At 42.8% G+C, this 16,338-nt stretch overlaps 1 protein-coding gene across 1 annotated transcript; it reads right to left on the minus strand.

Annotated features, from left to right (window-relative positions):
* Positions 1–12,524: 12,524 nt before the first annotated feature.
* On the minus strand, positions 12,525–13,362 carry LOC119805228 (Y-box-binding protein 1-like). The gene has a single exon (XM_038317144.1). The coding sequence runs from the start codon at positions 13,332–13,334 to the stop codon at positions 12,525–12,527; it is 810 nt and encodes a 269-aa protein (XP_038173072.1). The 5' UTR covers positions 13,335–13,362.
* Positions 13,363–16,338: the final 2,976 nt, after the last annotated feature.

Genomic DNA, 16,338 nt, shown 5'->3' on the forward strand with positions numbered 1-16,338 from the left:
CATCTCCTTCCCTCCTCCTCCCCCCTCCCTCCCCTCCTTCTCCCCCTTCCCTCCCCTCCCCTCCACCCATACCTCCCCTCCCTCCCTCTCAAGGCCAAGGAGCCATCAGGGTTCCCCACTCTATGCTAAGACCAAGGTCCTCCCAACTCCCCCCAGGTCCAGGAAGGTGATCGACCAAGCTGAGAAGGCTCCCACAGAGCCCGTCCATGAAGAAAAATCAGAGCCCAGAGCCATTGTCCTTTGCTTCTCAGTCAGCCCCCGCTGTTGGCCACACTCAGAGAGACGGGTTTGGTCGCATGATCCATCAGTCCCATTCCAACTGGAGTTGGTGATCTCCCATTAGTTCTGTCCCACCGTTTCCATGAGTGAACGCACCCCTCTCGTTCCTGACTTTCTCCCTCATGTTCTCGCTCCTTCTGCTCCTCATCGGGACCTTGGGAGCTCAGTCCAGTGCTCCAATGTGGGGCTCAGTCACCTTCCCCATCTGTCGCCAGCTGGAGGTTCCCTCACGGTCCTGACTTTCTTTCTCATGTTCTCTCTCCTTCTGCTCCTCATCAGGACCTTGGGAGCTCAGTCCGGTGCTCCAAGGTGGGGCTCTGTCATTTTCTTCATCTATCGTCAGGTGGAGGTTCTATGGTGATATGCAAGAAATTCATTAGTATGGCTATAGGAACTGGCCTTTTCAGGCTCCCTCTCCTCAGCTGCCCAAGGAACTAACTGGGGGCGTCTCCCTGGAAACCTGGGAACCCCTCTAGGGTCAAGTCTCTTGACAACCCTCAGGTAGCTCCTTAAATTAATATATATGCTTCCCTGCTCTCATATCCACCCTTCCTATATCCCAAGCACCCCATTCCTCCGAGCTCCCCCCGCTCTCCCCTTCACACTTTTCTCTCCCCATCTTCCCTTGGCCCAGTCTTGCCCAACCCTCAAGTTCCCAATTTTGCCTGGCGATCGTGTCTACTTCCAATATCCAGGAGGATTACTATATCTTTTTTGGGAGTTCACCTTCTTATTATCTTCTCAAGGATCCCAAACTTATAGGCTCGATGTCCTTTAATTATGGCTAGAAACCGAATATGAGTGAGTACATCCCATGTTCATCTTTATGGGTCTGGGTTACCTCACTCAGAATAGTGTTTTCTATTTCCATCCATTTGCCTGCAAAATACCTTTAAAAGATCCGTGTTTTGGTTTTTTGCTCTCCTGGTTCCCTGTTCTTCGCTGGACACCTGGGAACCCCTCTAGAGTCAAGTCTCTTGCCAACCCTAAAATTGCTCCCTTAATTAAGATATATACATCTCTACTCCCATATCCATCCTTCCTATATCCCAACCATCCCATTCCTCAAGCTCTCCCCAACCTCCCCTTCACACTTTTCTCTCCCCATCTCCCCTTCCCCCCATCCCACCCCACACCCAAGTTCCCAATTTTTGCCAGGCAATCTTGTCTACTTCCAATATCCAGGAGGATAACTATATGTTTTTCTTTAGGTTCACGTCTTATTTAGCTTCTCTTGGCTCACGAATTGTAGGCTAGATGTCCTTTATTTATGGCTAGAAACCAGTTATGAGTGAGTACATCCCATGTTCATCTTTTTGGGTCTGGGTTACCTCACTTAGAATAGTGTTTTCTATTTCCATCCATTTGCATGCAAAATTCATGATGTCGTTGTTTTTTACCGCTGAGTAGTACTCTAATGTGTATATATTCCACACTTTCTTCATCCATTCTTCCATTGAAGGGCATCTAGGTTGTTTCCAGGTTCTGGCTATTACAAATAATGCTGGTGTGAACATAGTTGAACAAATGCTTTTGTAATTTGATAGGGTATCTCTTGGCTATATTCCCAAGAGTGGAACTGCTGGGTCCTGTGGTAGGTTGATCCCGAATTTCCTGAGAAACCATCACACTGCTTCCAAAGTGGTTTCACAAGATTGCATTCCCACCAGCAATGGATGAGTGTTCCCGTTACTCCACAACCTTTCCAGCAAAGGCTATCATTGGTGTTTTTGATTTTAGCCATTCTGACAGGTGTAAGATGGTATCTCAAAGTTGTTTTGATTTACATTTGCCTGATCGTTAAGGAGGTTGAGCATGACCTTAAGTGTCTTTTGGCCATTTGACTTCTTCTGTTGAGAATTCTCTGTTCAGTTCAGTGCCCCATTTTTTTATTGGGTTAATTATCATTTTAAAGTCTAGTCTCTTAAGTTCCTTATATATTTTGGAGATCAGACCTTTGTCTGTTGCGGGGTTGGTGAAGATCTTTTCCCAGACAGTAGGCTGCCTTTCTGTCTTAGTGACAGTATCCTTTGTTTTACAGAAGCTGCTCAGCTTCAGGAGGTCCCATTTATTCAATGTTGCCCTTAATGTCTGTGCTGCTGGGGTTATAGGTAGGAAACGGTCTCCTGTGCCTATATGTTGTAGAGTACTTCCCACTTTCTCCTCTATCAGGCTCAGTGTGTTCAGATTGATATTGATGTCTTTAATCCATTTGGACTTGAGTTTTGTACATGGTGATAGATACGGATCTACTTTCATTCTTCTACAGGTTGACATCCAGTTATACCAGCACCATTTGTTGAAGATGCTTTCTTTCTTCCATTGTGTACTTGTAGCTGGTTTTTGATTTGGCTTTTTTTGAAGAAAAAAACCTAAAAGTTGGGGAGGTTGGCAGGGAGAAATGTTCTGGAAGTAGTTGGAGGAGGAAAACATGATCAAATATATTTAAATTTTAAAATTGTTTTAAATATTAATAATAATATAATAATGAAAAATCAATCAAACCAAAATTTTATTCTTGGATGTTTAGTTTGATTTAATGTTATTTTATTCATTCATTTTGATAATATTGTAATGGAACTTGCCCCTGATATCATCACGAGCATGATTATTATTGGTATATAGAAAAGAGAATTAGTTGAATATAGTCTATCAGAATATTTATCATGTATAAATATTTGTGGGTAGAATATTTTGGGCAATTCAAACATAGGATCATATGGCTTTCAAGTAGGGATAATTTGACTTCTTCCTTTCTTATTTCTCTTCCTCTTGTTCCTTTATCTTGATTTTTTTGTTTTATAGAAATGCAGGCACTGGGTTGAGTAATAGGGATCCCTTGGCTCATTCCTGATTTTAGAGGAAATTCTCTCAACCTTCCCAAAGCTAGTACAATGTTGACCTAAAGTCTGTTGTAGGTAGCTTTTCCATGTGAAGGTATGTTCCCACTTCAGGACTTTGGAAATTTGTCAGAGTCCTTTTCTGCATCTGTTAGGATGATCATATGTCTTCCCACAGTTTCCAGCAGACTTTTCCATGAAGCAGGAGATTTCAAAGACAGTTCAGTCACTATCTGCTGTGTCCTTCAGAATGTCTCGCAGACTCTTTCATGAATTAGGAACCCTGAAAGATCATCTCACCTTTAGGCAAGTTCAGCAGTCCTCTCTCTGCAGGTTCTCTGTGTCCAGTTTATGCAATTATCCAGGCAAGAGCAGTTTCTTGCCCAAATGGCTATCAAACTCCATAAGGAGCATCTTCGATGCCCATCTTCCTCTTGAAGTAGATTGGTGCTGCGAGGAGCAGATGTGTCTCATTGTCATGAAAAGCCCTAAGTTATTAAAACATCTTAAATGCCATGTTCTGTAGTCTTTGAAAGATATGAAGAATGCCTATCTAACTGAAATATATCTCTATATATCTAGAAAATCTAACTAATGTGACTACAAGCTTGACTATTTTTGATGATTATCCATTAACAACCTATATTTCCTAATTATACATTGCATTTTAAATGAACTACATAATCACAATACCTTAGTCAATATAAGAAATACATATAACAAAATTGACCTTAAAATCCATACCAATGCAAATTATTCATCTCTATATAATATCCCCCTTTAAATGTAAAAGAACATTTATAAACAATATTTGGGAATATGGGAGCAGTATTTTCTCTCCAAACTGCTTCATGCTGGGTGTGGGCGCTGTTATTTAGGTCTTTCATGGTATATAACCTGTGTCCCAGGTTCATCTCAATTGGCAGTTGAGTGAAGTGATTTTCTGAAGGTGTTCACTGCTGCAACCTTTCAGGAGGGCGTGGTCTATCATACCATACTGGGAAAGAAGCAATACACAGGGTCTCATCCTTTGTGAAAACAAAAGAAGAAACTCTTTTCCAAAGCATGATATCCTTAGATCCAAATTCTGAAGACATACCCTTCTGATATCCATTCTGGTCTAGCTTTCTACCCATATAATGAAATGTCTCTTTGTACTTAGCTCCTTTACCGTCAAAAAATTTAAAGAAAACACAATAATACACAGAATCCAGGCTCTCTGAGAATTTTCCTTTTTTTTACGTAGCTTATTTTCCTTTATTTTTTAATCTATAACTATCTGTAGTCTGTCTCTTTAAAGACTTTACCTTGTTTTTAAGGCATTAACTTTGTTCTTTGTATTCTTTTCCTTCTCTCTCCCAAGCCTACATACATTCATCCAACACTGTGTCCCACTTAAAGGTCTTTTATGTCTGAATCTGTCCTATTGTGAATCTGTAATTCTTGACTATCCAGGAGCACTTCTTAAAATGCTAAGCACTTCTTAAAAACTAAGTTATACCTTGTAGAGGTAATACAGTACTGTCTGTGTCCTGTCCAGTTTAAACCTTAACTCTGCTGTTATAATGGAAATTACGATAGTTCCTGCCTGAGACCAGCACAGTTCAGCATGGCAGAGCCTCTCTGCTCTTGCCTTTGAGCCATGCCCATGGCACAGCTAACATGGCAGAGCTGCTTACGCCTCTGAGCCATAGCACGCAATGACCCCCTTTTAGGTACACAGCGAGTCTAGTTGCCATCAAACAAATCATAGCACTTTACTCCAAATGCTCCATTCAAAGACTCTTGTCTCTTGCAGGGGCCAGATTGTGATGGCAGCACAGCCCAGAAACTGGTATTTCAAAACCGCCACTTTTTAGACCCGATCCCGCAGCCTACCCAGGCAGGAAGAGCTGAGCCACAGGCATGGTCTCAGCTACTTTGTTCCCGACCCCTAGTGGGTCCAGAAAAGCTCCTTAGCTGGAGTTTGCACCTCAGCAGGGCCCAGGAAGCCACGTTTAAAAATGATTCAGCTTTTTTCAGCCACTATTGCTGAAACAGGAAATCTCTCTAGGGCACGTCCTAGCAAACAGCAAAAAGCTGTGTTAAACTCTCTCTCCCTTTATTTAAAGCCCTCTCAGGTTTGAAAGTGGATTTAGTCACCACGTTGTGCGCCAATCTGTAGATGGAGCAACAGGGCTGCTTCCTGCCACTCAACTAACTTTACACCCGAAATAATTACACGAAATCTGTATTCATTTAAACACTGCCTGGCCCATTAGTTTCAGCCTCTCATTGGCTAATTCTTACATCTTGCTTTAAACCATATTTAGTAATCTGTGTAGGACCACGAGGTGGTCGCTTACCAGGAGAGATCTTAGCCTGCATCTGTCTTGGAGAGGAGAGACATGGTGACTGCCTGAGACGTCTGCCTGACTCTGCTTTCTTTTTCCCACATTTCTGTTCTGTCTACTTCACCTATCTATGTTCTGATCTATCAGCCCAAGCAGTTTTCTTTATTAATTAACCAATGAAAGCAACAGATAGATAGAAAACACTCCCACATCAATTGTCATTAAAAGCAGAAGGCTTTGTGACCAACAGTCTCACTTGTGTGTCATCTTGGAGACTCCCGGGGTTCTTTTCCCAGCATCCCTCAGTATTTGCCTAAGTACACTTGCATCCACACAAACACCAGTCATATCCACATTGCTCTCAGGTCAGCCATTAAAATAGGTACTGGATGAGGGGCCTGTTTGCAACCTGGAGTATAAATAGTTCTGAAGGTAGCCGGTCAGTGGTGGACCAGACTTTTAATAACAGAACTCAGGTGGCAGACGCAGATGGATCTTTGTGAGTCCGAGGCTATCCTCATCTACAGAGAGAGAGTTTCTGGAGAAGCTCCAAAGGTACACAGAGAACCCCTGTCTTAAACAACCAAATAAAATATTTCTGAATATTATGGTCTCCCAGTAGCAAGAGTAGAGTGTAGAGATTCTCTGGATCAGTTCTCTCTTGAGAACGAAAGTTCCTGGGATGACAGGAGCTGACCTTGAACCTTCTGCAAGCCTTCCTACTGATTAGAATTTCTGTAATAGTGGAGAGCTTGGGACACTGCAGCTCAGGGCTCAACCACACTTTGTCTTGGGATATCTTTATCCCCCAGGGTAGACATTCACAGACCAGCCCTGTGCCTGACCTCACATCCTGTGACTGGCCGGTGACTTGGAAATGTACTAACAAACCAATGGGTGACACCAAGTTAGGGGCTTCTAGTGTCACTAGATGACATCTCTGGACCATAGAGCAGATTTCCCCACTTTGTTGCAATCTGTGGACTTATTTCTTCCAACGTATTTCAAAATGGGTTGGCTCTTGACTAGTCTTTATTCTGGTATTACAAAAACATGATGAGACAGTGGCCACGTTGGAACATGGAATTCAAGGTAACAAGAATTTGAGATCAAAGGATAAAATCACTCATATGTGGGTGCAGAATAAACTAGAGCCTGTTGCCTTGGAGGTGAGAGTTGTGTTTCTCTATGGAGTGGCTTCTCAACCAGCCTCAGTGGTAGAGTTAGGGAGTAGCCTCTTTTCTTTATTTTTTTTAATGAACTTTCCTTAAAAATGAACTATACTTCAGAATCACGATAGCTTCAGTTGTATGTATCTGTTTATTGTAATGTATATTATCTACATTCTGAGTCATATTTCCCAAATATTTGTTGACATTCTATGAATATATTTTCCCTTCACTGTTAGCAGTGAACAGCTCAGACTTATAGCCCTTCTTTCCACCATGAGGATTAGGAGTAGCTTCCCTCAGCTACGAACTACATGTGCATCCACATCTGATCTTGAGGGAAAACTCTGGAGTAGCCCTGACCCTGGGACAGTGACTGAGTCATGAGCAGATAATGCAAATAACCCTGGATGAGGCTATACTCAAAGGAACTAAGTGGTCAGATTTCCCGTTTCCATAATTAAAGGACATCGAGCCTATAAATTTGGGATCCTTGAGAAGATAATAAGAAGGTTTACTCCCAAAAAAAGATATAGTAATCCTCCTGGATATTGGAAGTAGACACGATCGCCAGGCAAAATTGGGAACTTGAGGGTTGGGCAAGACTGGGCCAAGGGAAGATGGGGAGAGAAAAGTGTGAAGGGGAGAACAGGGGGAGCTCGGAGGAATGGGGTGCTTGGGATATAGGAAGGGTGGTTATGGGAGCAGGGAAGCATATATCTTAATTTAAAGAGCTACCTGAGGGTTGTCAAGAGACTTGACCCTAGAGGGGTTCCCAGGTTTCCAGGGAGACGCCCCCAGTTAGTTCCTTGGGCAGCTGAGGAGAGGGAGCCTGAAAAGGCCAGTTCCTATAGCCATACTGATGAATTTCTTGCATATCACCATAGAACCTCCACCTGACGATAGATGAAGAAAATGACAGAGCCCCACATTGGAGCACTGGACTGAGCTCCCAAGGTCCTGATGAGGAGCAGAAGGAGAGAGAACATGAGAAAGAAAGTCAGGACCAGGAGGGAACCTCCAGCTGGCGACAGATGGGGAAGGTGACTGAGCCCCACATTGGAGCACTGGACTGAGCTCCCAAGGTCCTGATGAGGAGCAGAAGGAGCGAGAACATGAGGGAGAAAGTCAGGAACGAGAGGGGTGCGTTCACTCATGGAAACGGTGGGACAGAACTAATGGGAGATCACCAACTCCAGTTGGAATGGGACTGATGGATCATGCGACCAAACCCGTCTCTCTGAATGTGGCCAAGAGCCGGGGCTGACTGAGAAGCAAAGGACAATGGCTCTGGGATCTGAGTCTTCTGCATGGACGGGCTCTGTGGGAGCCTTCTCAGCTTGGTCGATCACCATCCTGGTCCAGGGGGGAGTTGGGAGGACCCTGATCTTAGCATAGAGTGAGGAACCCTGATGGCTCCTTGGCCTTGAGAGGGAGGGAGGGGAGGTTTGGGTAGAGGGGAGGGGAGGGAAGGGGGAGAAGGAGGGGAGGGAAGGGGAAGGAGGAGGGAAGGAGATGGAAATTTTTTAAATATAAAAAAAAAAAATAAACCATGAGGGAAAAAAAAAAAAACAAAGACAAAATCAAAAAAAAAAAAAAAGAACTAGACTCCTTTGGCATATTCGTGATAGAACTGCAACAGGAGAAATTAAAGCATATGTATCTAAAAAAAAAAAAAAAAAGCTCCCACCAACTCAGTTGACAATCTGTCTCCTTCCCAAATGTGTCTTCTTCCCTCGGCCATCTCTCTTGTTAGACCTTGGGTCAGGACTTTTGCTTTTGCCATGTTCAATTCAGACCAAGGCACAATATTCTGAGTTGAGAGGTAGAGGTGAGAAGCAAATTTCTCACCCTGATCTGCCCTGCTCTGGAGAATTTGGAGGAGCTGGGGAAAGATGTTCACTGAAGTCAACTTGTTTAGACAGGAAGACCTTCTGCCTGAATGCCTGTGACAGATGGGTGGAACACCTGTAGCTCTAGGGGCAATCTAGGCAGCTTTTCTAGTGACAAAGGTGACCCTCTGGCTTCCCAAACCTCTTGCCTTAGGGCGTGCTTTCTGATTTGACCAAGAGCACACACCTCACTTCTCAGAGAACAAGGAACTGGAATGACAAAGTGAGGTCCAAGACCAAATGAGGATGCCTGACCATTGCTTGTAGTCAAGGAGGGGTGAGGCTGTTATTAAAGACAACAGTCAACTGCCTAGAAGGTGGATAGGGAAGTAGAAAAACTGTGATTAACGAGTTGCACCCCCCCCCATCTCTATTGAATGAAAACCTAGTTTGTTATCTTCCCCAACTCTTGCCACTATATCCTGGCCCAGACCTCTGACAGTGACCTCTTCTTCCACCAGAGGCCAGGGTAGTATCCTGAATCCCAGGTAAGATTGCCCCCCACCATGCCCATTCTTGAGAACCTTATTGCAATTGCCCTTCCTCTCCTTGTCACCATATCCAGGCCCACACCTCTGTTGGAAGGCTTCCACCCCATCAAAGACCAGGCCATCTTCTTGGAAACCAAGTAAGCCACCCCCATTTCCCTAACGACGTGTTCGCAACATGACTGTTCCCCTCACCTAGTGAACAAGTCCTGGCCCACACCTCCGCTTGAAGCCCCTCTTTCACCAGAGGCCAGGCCAGCATCCTCAATAAGATTGCTCTTCACATAGTCTCCTCTGGCTGAGCCTAAAACTTATTATCCTTCCTCTTTTTATCAGAATATTCCTGTCCGTATCTCTGGAGGAAGCCTTTCTCTCCATTAGAGGCCAGGTTAGAATTCTGATACCCAGAGACCAGATCAGAATCCTGAACCTCAGTGTTTTAGGGTTTCCATTGCTCTGAAGAGACACCAAGACCACAGCAACTTCTATAAATAAAAACATCTAATGCAGAGGATCACTTATACTTTCAGAGGTTCAGTCCACTATCATCATGACAAGCAGCCTGACACCATGCAGGCAGAGCGGGTGCTGGAGGTGTAGTTGAGAATCCTATGTCCTGTAGGCAACAGGAAGTCATCTGAGACACTGGGCCATATCCTGAGCATAGGAAACCTCAAGGCCCACCGCCATATTGATGCGTTTTCTTCATCAAGGCTGTGCTTACTCCCACAAAGACACACCTCCTAATAGTGCTATTCCCTGTGAGATTATGGGGACCAATTACATTTAGATTATCACATTCCATTGCCTGACCCCATAAATGCAACAATATCATAATGCTAAATTTATTTAGTCCAAACTGAAAAATCTCCAGAGTCTATCACAGTCTCAACAATGTTTTAAGTTCCAAAGTTTCTTCTGAGATTCATGCAAACTCTTAATTTTAATCCCTTACACATTCAAAGTAAACAGATCACATCCTTCCAACAGGTAATGGCACATGACAGACATTACCATTCCAAAACATAGGGAAGGGAGTATAGTGAGGGCATACTAGACTATTGAAAGACTGACAGCCAGCTGGGCAAACTACAAACTCTGCATCTCCATGCCTGATGTCAAAGCACTCCTCAGATCTCCTACGCTGTTCAGCTTTGCTGACTTCAATAGACTTCTTCCTCTTGGGCTGGTTCCACTCCCTGTTAGCAGCTTTCCTGGGCAGGTATCCCATGGCTCTCACATCTCTAAAACATTGTGTCTTCAAGGCAACCCAGGCTTCAATTCCACAGCTTTACACAGTAGTCTCTCCAGGCCTCCATTCAGGGACATCCCTAACACATGCCTGGCCTCAGTACCTTTCTTTAGGCATCGAGGCAAATTCTATAGCCTGTTTCTTCTAGGCTTAATTCTAAAGTCAGTACCTCCTTGCTGAAGCTGCCAAATTCTTCTGCTTACTTGGGTAGAACATGGTCCATCATTCAACTACATCTTCATCAACTTTCTCTCCATTGCTGCATAAACTCGGCTATCCTAAAAGTTGATCCATAGACCAGGCGGTCCTGAAAGTCAGATCCACCAGCCACTGTCTTCCCAGTACTAGAATTAGAGGTGTGCGTCATGACACCTGGCTCAAAGTGTTCTTACTTCCTTTTCCCAAGTTGGAAAGTTAGCTTTGTGGGATCTGTCCCTGTTGTTCCCACTCTATATTCCATTTCTTAAGCCATTTATCTTGAACACAGAACTTAGCAGCATTCCTCTTCCTGGTGCTCTTTTTCTCCTCAAATATTGGCATTTTGTAATTTACTCAATCTCTTTATAAATCTTCTTTAGAGTTGCCACTAATAACCACATGGCAAGTCTATACTAGACTGTTTTGAGATGGCTTCTGTTTATGGGATTAATTTCAAAGAGCCTCACGCCAATTCTTTGGACAAGGGCAAAATGCAGCCGTTTCATTCACCAATATTCCAAGGATGATCCTAGGCAATATACTCAAATTCTTGTCCTCTGACATCTCTTGAGGGAGCACCTAATACTTTGAATAACTCTAGCACCTCTGCCTTCCATTCTCCTGCTAGTATGGCCCATTAAGCAGCACTTAAAGTATTCCATGATTCCATAACCCAAAGTACCATAGTGCAAATTCTTCTAAATATAATCATTGTCAGCACTATCACAGCAATACCCCAGTTCCTGGTGTTCACCTGGAACCTCAAGCTCACTCTTGCATGATCCAGAAAGTTTGCTTCCTGTCTCTTTCTCCAAAGCCCACCCTCTCTGAGATTCTGCAACAAAGAATGTGTCCAAAAGCCCAATTCTTTATTCTTGGTGACTCAGGCAAGATTTCCCACTAGCAGACCAAATCCCCAACCCAGGATTCAGCTTTTGACTGTACTTGGGCACAAACCCTGCTTGAGCGAACATGCCATCATTCCTCATCCATAACCTCTAAAGTTTTCCTGCTTTCATTAGTCAGCACAGCTTCTCCATCCTAGATCTCTGGGACAGAGAAGTCTCAGGTGTTACGTTGTTCAAATAAATCTGATGTTTTCTTTATTCAATTTGGGTTCATCTGGCTCATTTTACTGATGGAGAAACATATTATAGGGACAGAAAATGTATTATCAAGTACCACCTTCAATCTTAGGGTTTTTATTGCTGTGAGGAGACACTATGACGATGGCAGCTCATATAGAGGAAAACATTTAATTGAGGGGTACAGCACATAATTTCACAAATCCAAGCGATTATCATCATGGTGGGAAGCATGGTGGGGTGCAGGCAGACATGGTGCTGGCGGAGTAGCTGAGACTCCTGCATCTTGCAGATAACAGTAAGTTGACAGAGAAATTGGGTGGTATCCTGAGGATAGAAAACCTCAAAGCCCACCCCACAGTGACAAACTGGCCATAGACACTCTAACAAATCCACCTCGTCTATTCATACCATTCCCATGAGATTATGCGGGCCAATTACATTAAAACTCTTTTACCCACAGATCAGGCCCACTCCTTCAAAACCAGGTAGAAACACCCTACCCCACCAGAAGCCCAGGGCACTATGTCACCACCAGAGCCCAGCCATTCCAGTATAACATATGCTGAATATTCCAACACAGCCTCAGCAAAAGAAATGATCTTTTTGAATTAGTATTTAAGACCTTTATTTAGAGATGTTTGCAGTTTGTTGACATAATTTAAAGAACATTAACGGTGTATTGAGAGAAAACAAATTAAAAAAACCAACATATTTGTTAGGTAAGACATGCTACATAGTTAATGCTGATATTTCTATTGTATCCTGTCAACAGTCCAAAAGAAAGCACTTGATGTTCATTCCTTATTGTGGGTATGTCATCTCCATTTCTCCTTGATGTCCAGGCCACGTGATGGTATAGATGGTAACCCAGCATTTACTCAGTCATGCCTTGCTTGGCCTTTGCTGCAGACATATTCTTATCTGGTGGATCTGATGCTTTTGATATCTCTTTCCCACCCGGTGGCTTGGGGTTCTCTGGGCGTCTTCATTGGTGATTGATGTCATAGGGATGCTGATGTCGAGGTGGCTGCTGACCTTCGGTCTCCTCTCCTTGATTTTCCTCATAGTGTTCATTGCTGTCCTCTCTGGGCTGTCTTTGGCGAGGAGGGCCCCTGCGGAACTGTGTTCTGTAATTACGATACATATCCGGTCTAACTGGTGCACTTCGCCCGTTTGTACCATGGTGGCCAGCACCCTCCATCACTTGTCTTTGCTGGTCTTGTTGAGCTTGGCCTTCATGAGTGCATTCTGATTGCTCCTTCTTACCCCCACTCTCGGTATTTCTGTAATATTTCTGGGAATTGCGTGGACGACCGCTACGACCTGGATAGCATCTATACTGGTTATGCTCTGAAGCATGTTTACTGCCTTGAACAGGCACTCCACCAGGGCCCATAACATTTGCAGCCTCTGCACCCTTTTCCCCTTCAACAATATCAAACTCCACAGACTCTCCGTCTCCTACACTGCGAAGGTGCTTCTTGGTGGCATATTTCTTTATGGCAGACTTGTGTACAAATATGTCTTCTTTGGTGTCATTTCTGTTGATGAAACCGTAACCCTTCTTTACATTGAACCATTTCACTGTCCCCAAAACCTTCCTTGCTATGAGCGTCTTCTCCCTGACGGCCGGCACTTCCGATGTGAGACTGCCTGGGATGTCACTGTCTGTGCTGCTGCTCATAGAGTCAGGCTTGGTGTCGGCAGCACTGAGGATTGCACCAGGGGCATCAGCTGGCTGCTGGGTCTTGGCCTCACTGTTCATGGCTGTTGTTGTGTTGACTCCAGTCTGCATGGACGGCTGTGTCTCCTCCAGTGGTGTATTGGTGACTAGGTCAGCAGCCTCGGTGGTGCTCTCAGGGCTCTCTGGGGCCAGCTGTTCATTCCCGGTGTCCATCGACCTCAAGAAAATAATCTTAGTACCAACTTTGTGAGGAGTATAGAGGTCCTTAAAGAGAGAAGAAAGGTATTCTTAAACAAACCAAGGAAAAGACAACCACAAAATTAGAGGTTATCAGCAAATCCCTTAAAAAAGGACAAGAAATTCATTAAAAGCAAACAAACAAACAGATGATAGAAACTATTCAAGACATAAAAATTGGAATAGAAGCAATAAAAAAACACAAGCTGAGGGAATTCTGAAAATGGAAAATCTGGGTAAATAAATAAGGAATATATATATATATATATATATATATATATACAAACATCCCCAACAGCATACCAGAGATGGAAGAGATAATCTCAGGTAGTAAATAGAAAAAGGAGTGATGTAGGAGTGTTTCTATCTATCTGCTGTTTCATTGGTTAATTAATAAAGAAACTGGTTGGCCTGATAGGTCAGAACATAGGTGGGGGGAGTAGACACAACAGAATACTAGGACGAAGGGAAGTGAGGCAACCTCCACGAAGCAGTTGCCATGACTCTCCTCTCTGAGATGGATGCAGGCTAGAATCTTCCCAATAAGCCACCCCTCATGGTGCTACACAGATTACTAAATATGGGTTAAAGCAAGATGTGAGAATTAGCTAATAAGAGGCTGAAACTAATGGGCCAGGGAGTGTGTAACGAATACAATTGGTGTGTTGTTATTTCAGGGCATAAGGTAGCCAGGCGGCCGGAAGCCAGGGCAGTGGGAATACAGCCTGCTGCTCCCACCACCAAAGAGGAAATGGATTTATCAGTCCAAAAATGTTAAATCTAAACCATTCCTAATACAAAACATCATGAACATCTGTCACATCATGAGAAAAACAAACCTAAGAGTAATAGGTATCAAAGGAGAAGGTTGACAGCCCCCAAACTCAGAGAATATATTGTACAGAATCATAGAAAATTTCCCTGACCTAAAGTAGGATTTGTCTATAAAAATACAAGTAGCTTTCTAAACAACAAAAGGATGGATCAGAAAAGAATGTCCCCACTCTACCTAATAGACAAACACTAAAGTTGCAGAATAAAGAACAAATACTAAAAGCTGCAAGGGAAAAAGACCAAGAAAAAATGTAAAGGCAGATATATAAGAATCCCACCAACTTCTCAATGGAGACTTTAAAAGCCAGAATGATCTGGAAAGAATTCTTGCAGACAATAAGAGACTACCAATACCAGCACAGACTAATAAACCCAGAAAAACTTTCATAGATGGAGCAAATACAACATTTCATGAGGAAGTCAAATTTAAACAATTAAATCTAGAAACCCAGTCCTACAGATGGTGCTGAAGGAAAACTCCAACCCAAGGAAGTTAATGACACCCATGTAAACATAGGTAATAGAAAATCTCACACTGTCATAATCCACAGAAGGGTATATGGACACACACACACACACACACACACACACACACACACACACACACTCCACCATGCCCAGCACCAGCAACATAAGAACAGGAAGAAACAGTCAGTCATCATTAATATTTCTCTACATCAGTGTACCTAATTTGTCGATATAAGAAACACTGGCTAATAGAATGGATGCTATATGAGGAGACATCATTCTGCTGCATACTAGAAACCAACGTCAACATCAAAAGTAGATATTGCCTCAGAATAAAGGGTTGGGAAAAGCTTTTCCCATCAAATTGGCCTAACAAGTAAGCAGGTGTAGCTATCCTAATAGCTCACGAAATAGACTTCAAAGAAAAATTAATGAAAAGAGATGGTGAAGGATATTTCATATGCATTAAAGGAAAAATCAACCAGAATGACAGTTCAGTTCTGAACATATCTGCCTCAAATGAAGGGCTCCTACATTTGTAAAAGAACATTACTAAAGTTTAAATCACACATCAAATAGTGGGAAATTTCAACAGTCCACTCTCAACAATGGACAGGTCTTTCAGACAGAAACTAAGGAGAGAAATAATGGAACTAACAGATGTTATGACTCAAATGCACCTACTGGATATCTACAGAACATTTCACCTGAACTCAAAAGTATATTCCTTCTTCTCAGCACCTCATTGAGCTTTCTCTAAAACTTATCACAGGCTTGCTCACAAAGCAGGTCTCAACAGATACAAGAAATCTGAAGTTACCCGTGTAACCTATCAGACCATCATGGCTTAAAGTTGGGTTTCAACAACAACAGAAACAATAGAAAACCCGCAAACTCAGAGAAACTGAACACCTCACCACTGAATTATCACCCAGTCAATGAAGAAATAAGAATGAAATGAAAGACTTCCTAGAATTCAATGATAATGAATGTAAAACTTACCCAAATTCATGGGACACAGTGAACGTGGGCTAAGAGCACTAAGTGACTGCTTAAAGAAATGAGAGAATTCTCATACCAGTGACTTCATAGTACACATGAAAATTCTAGAACAAAAAAGCAACCACACCCAAGAGGAGTAGACAGCAGGAAATATTCAAAGTCAGGCTGAAATAAACAGTATGGAAACAAAGAAGGCAATGTAAAGAATCAATTAAACAAAAATTTGATTCTTTGAGAAAATTAACAATAAAGACAAACCCTTATCTGTACTAACTAAAAGACACAGAGAAAATATCCACATTAACAAAATCAAAACAGAGTCATAAAAACAGAAACTAAGGAAATCCAAAGAAGCATTAGGTCGTTATTTAAAAACTTTACTACACAGAATTTGAAAATCTGAAAGAAATAGATAATATTCTCTATGTAAACAACATACCAACTTTCAGTCACCATCAGATAATAAATTCAAACAGACCTAGAATAGAAGGAATAGAAGCAGCACTTAAAAATCTACCAACCAAAAAGTGCCCAGGGCAAGATGGTTTCAGCACAGAAATCTATCAGATTTTTT

This window comes from Arvicola amphibius, chromosome X (genome assembly GCF_903992535.2).
Source record: "Arvicola amphibius chromosome X, mArvAmp1.2, whole genome shotgun sequence".
NCBI classification, from domain to species: Eukaryota; Metazoa; Chordata; class Mammalia; order Rodentia; family Cricetidae; genus Arvicola; species Arvicola amphibius.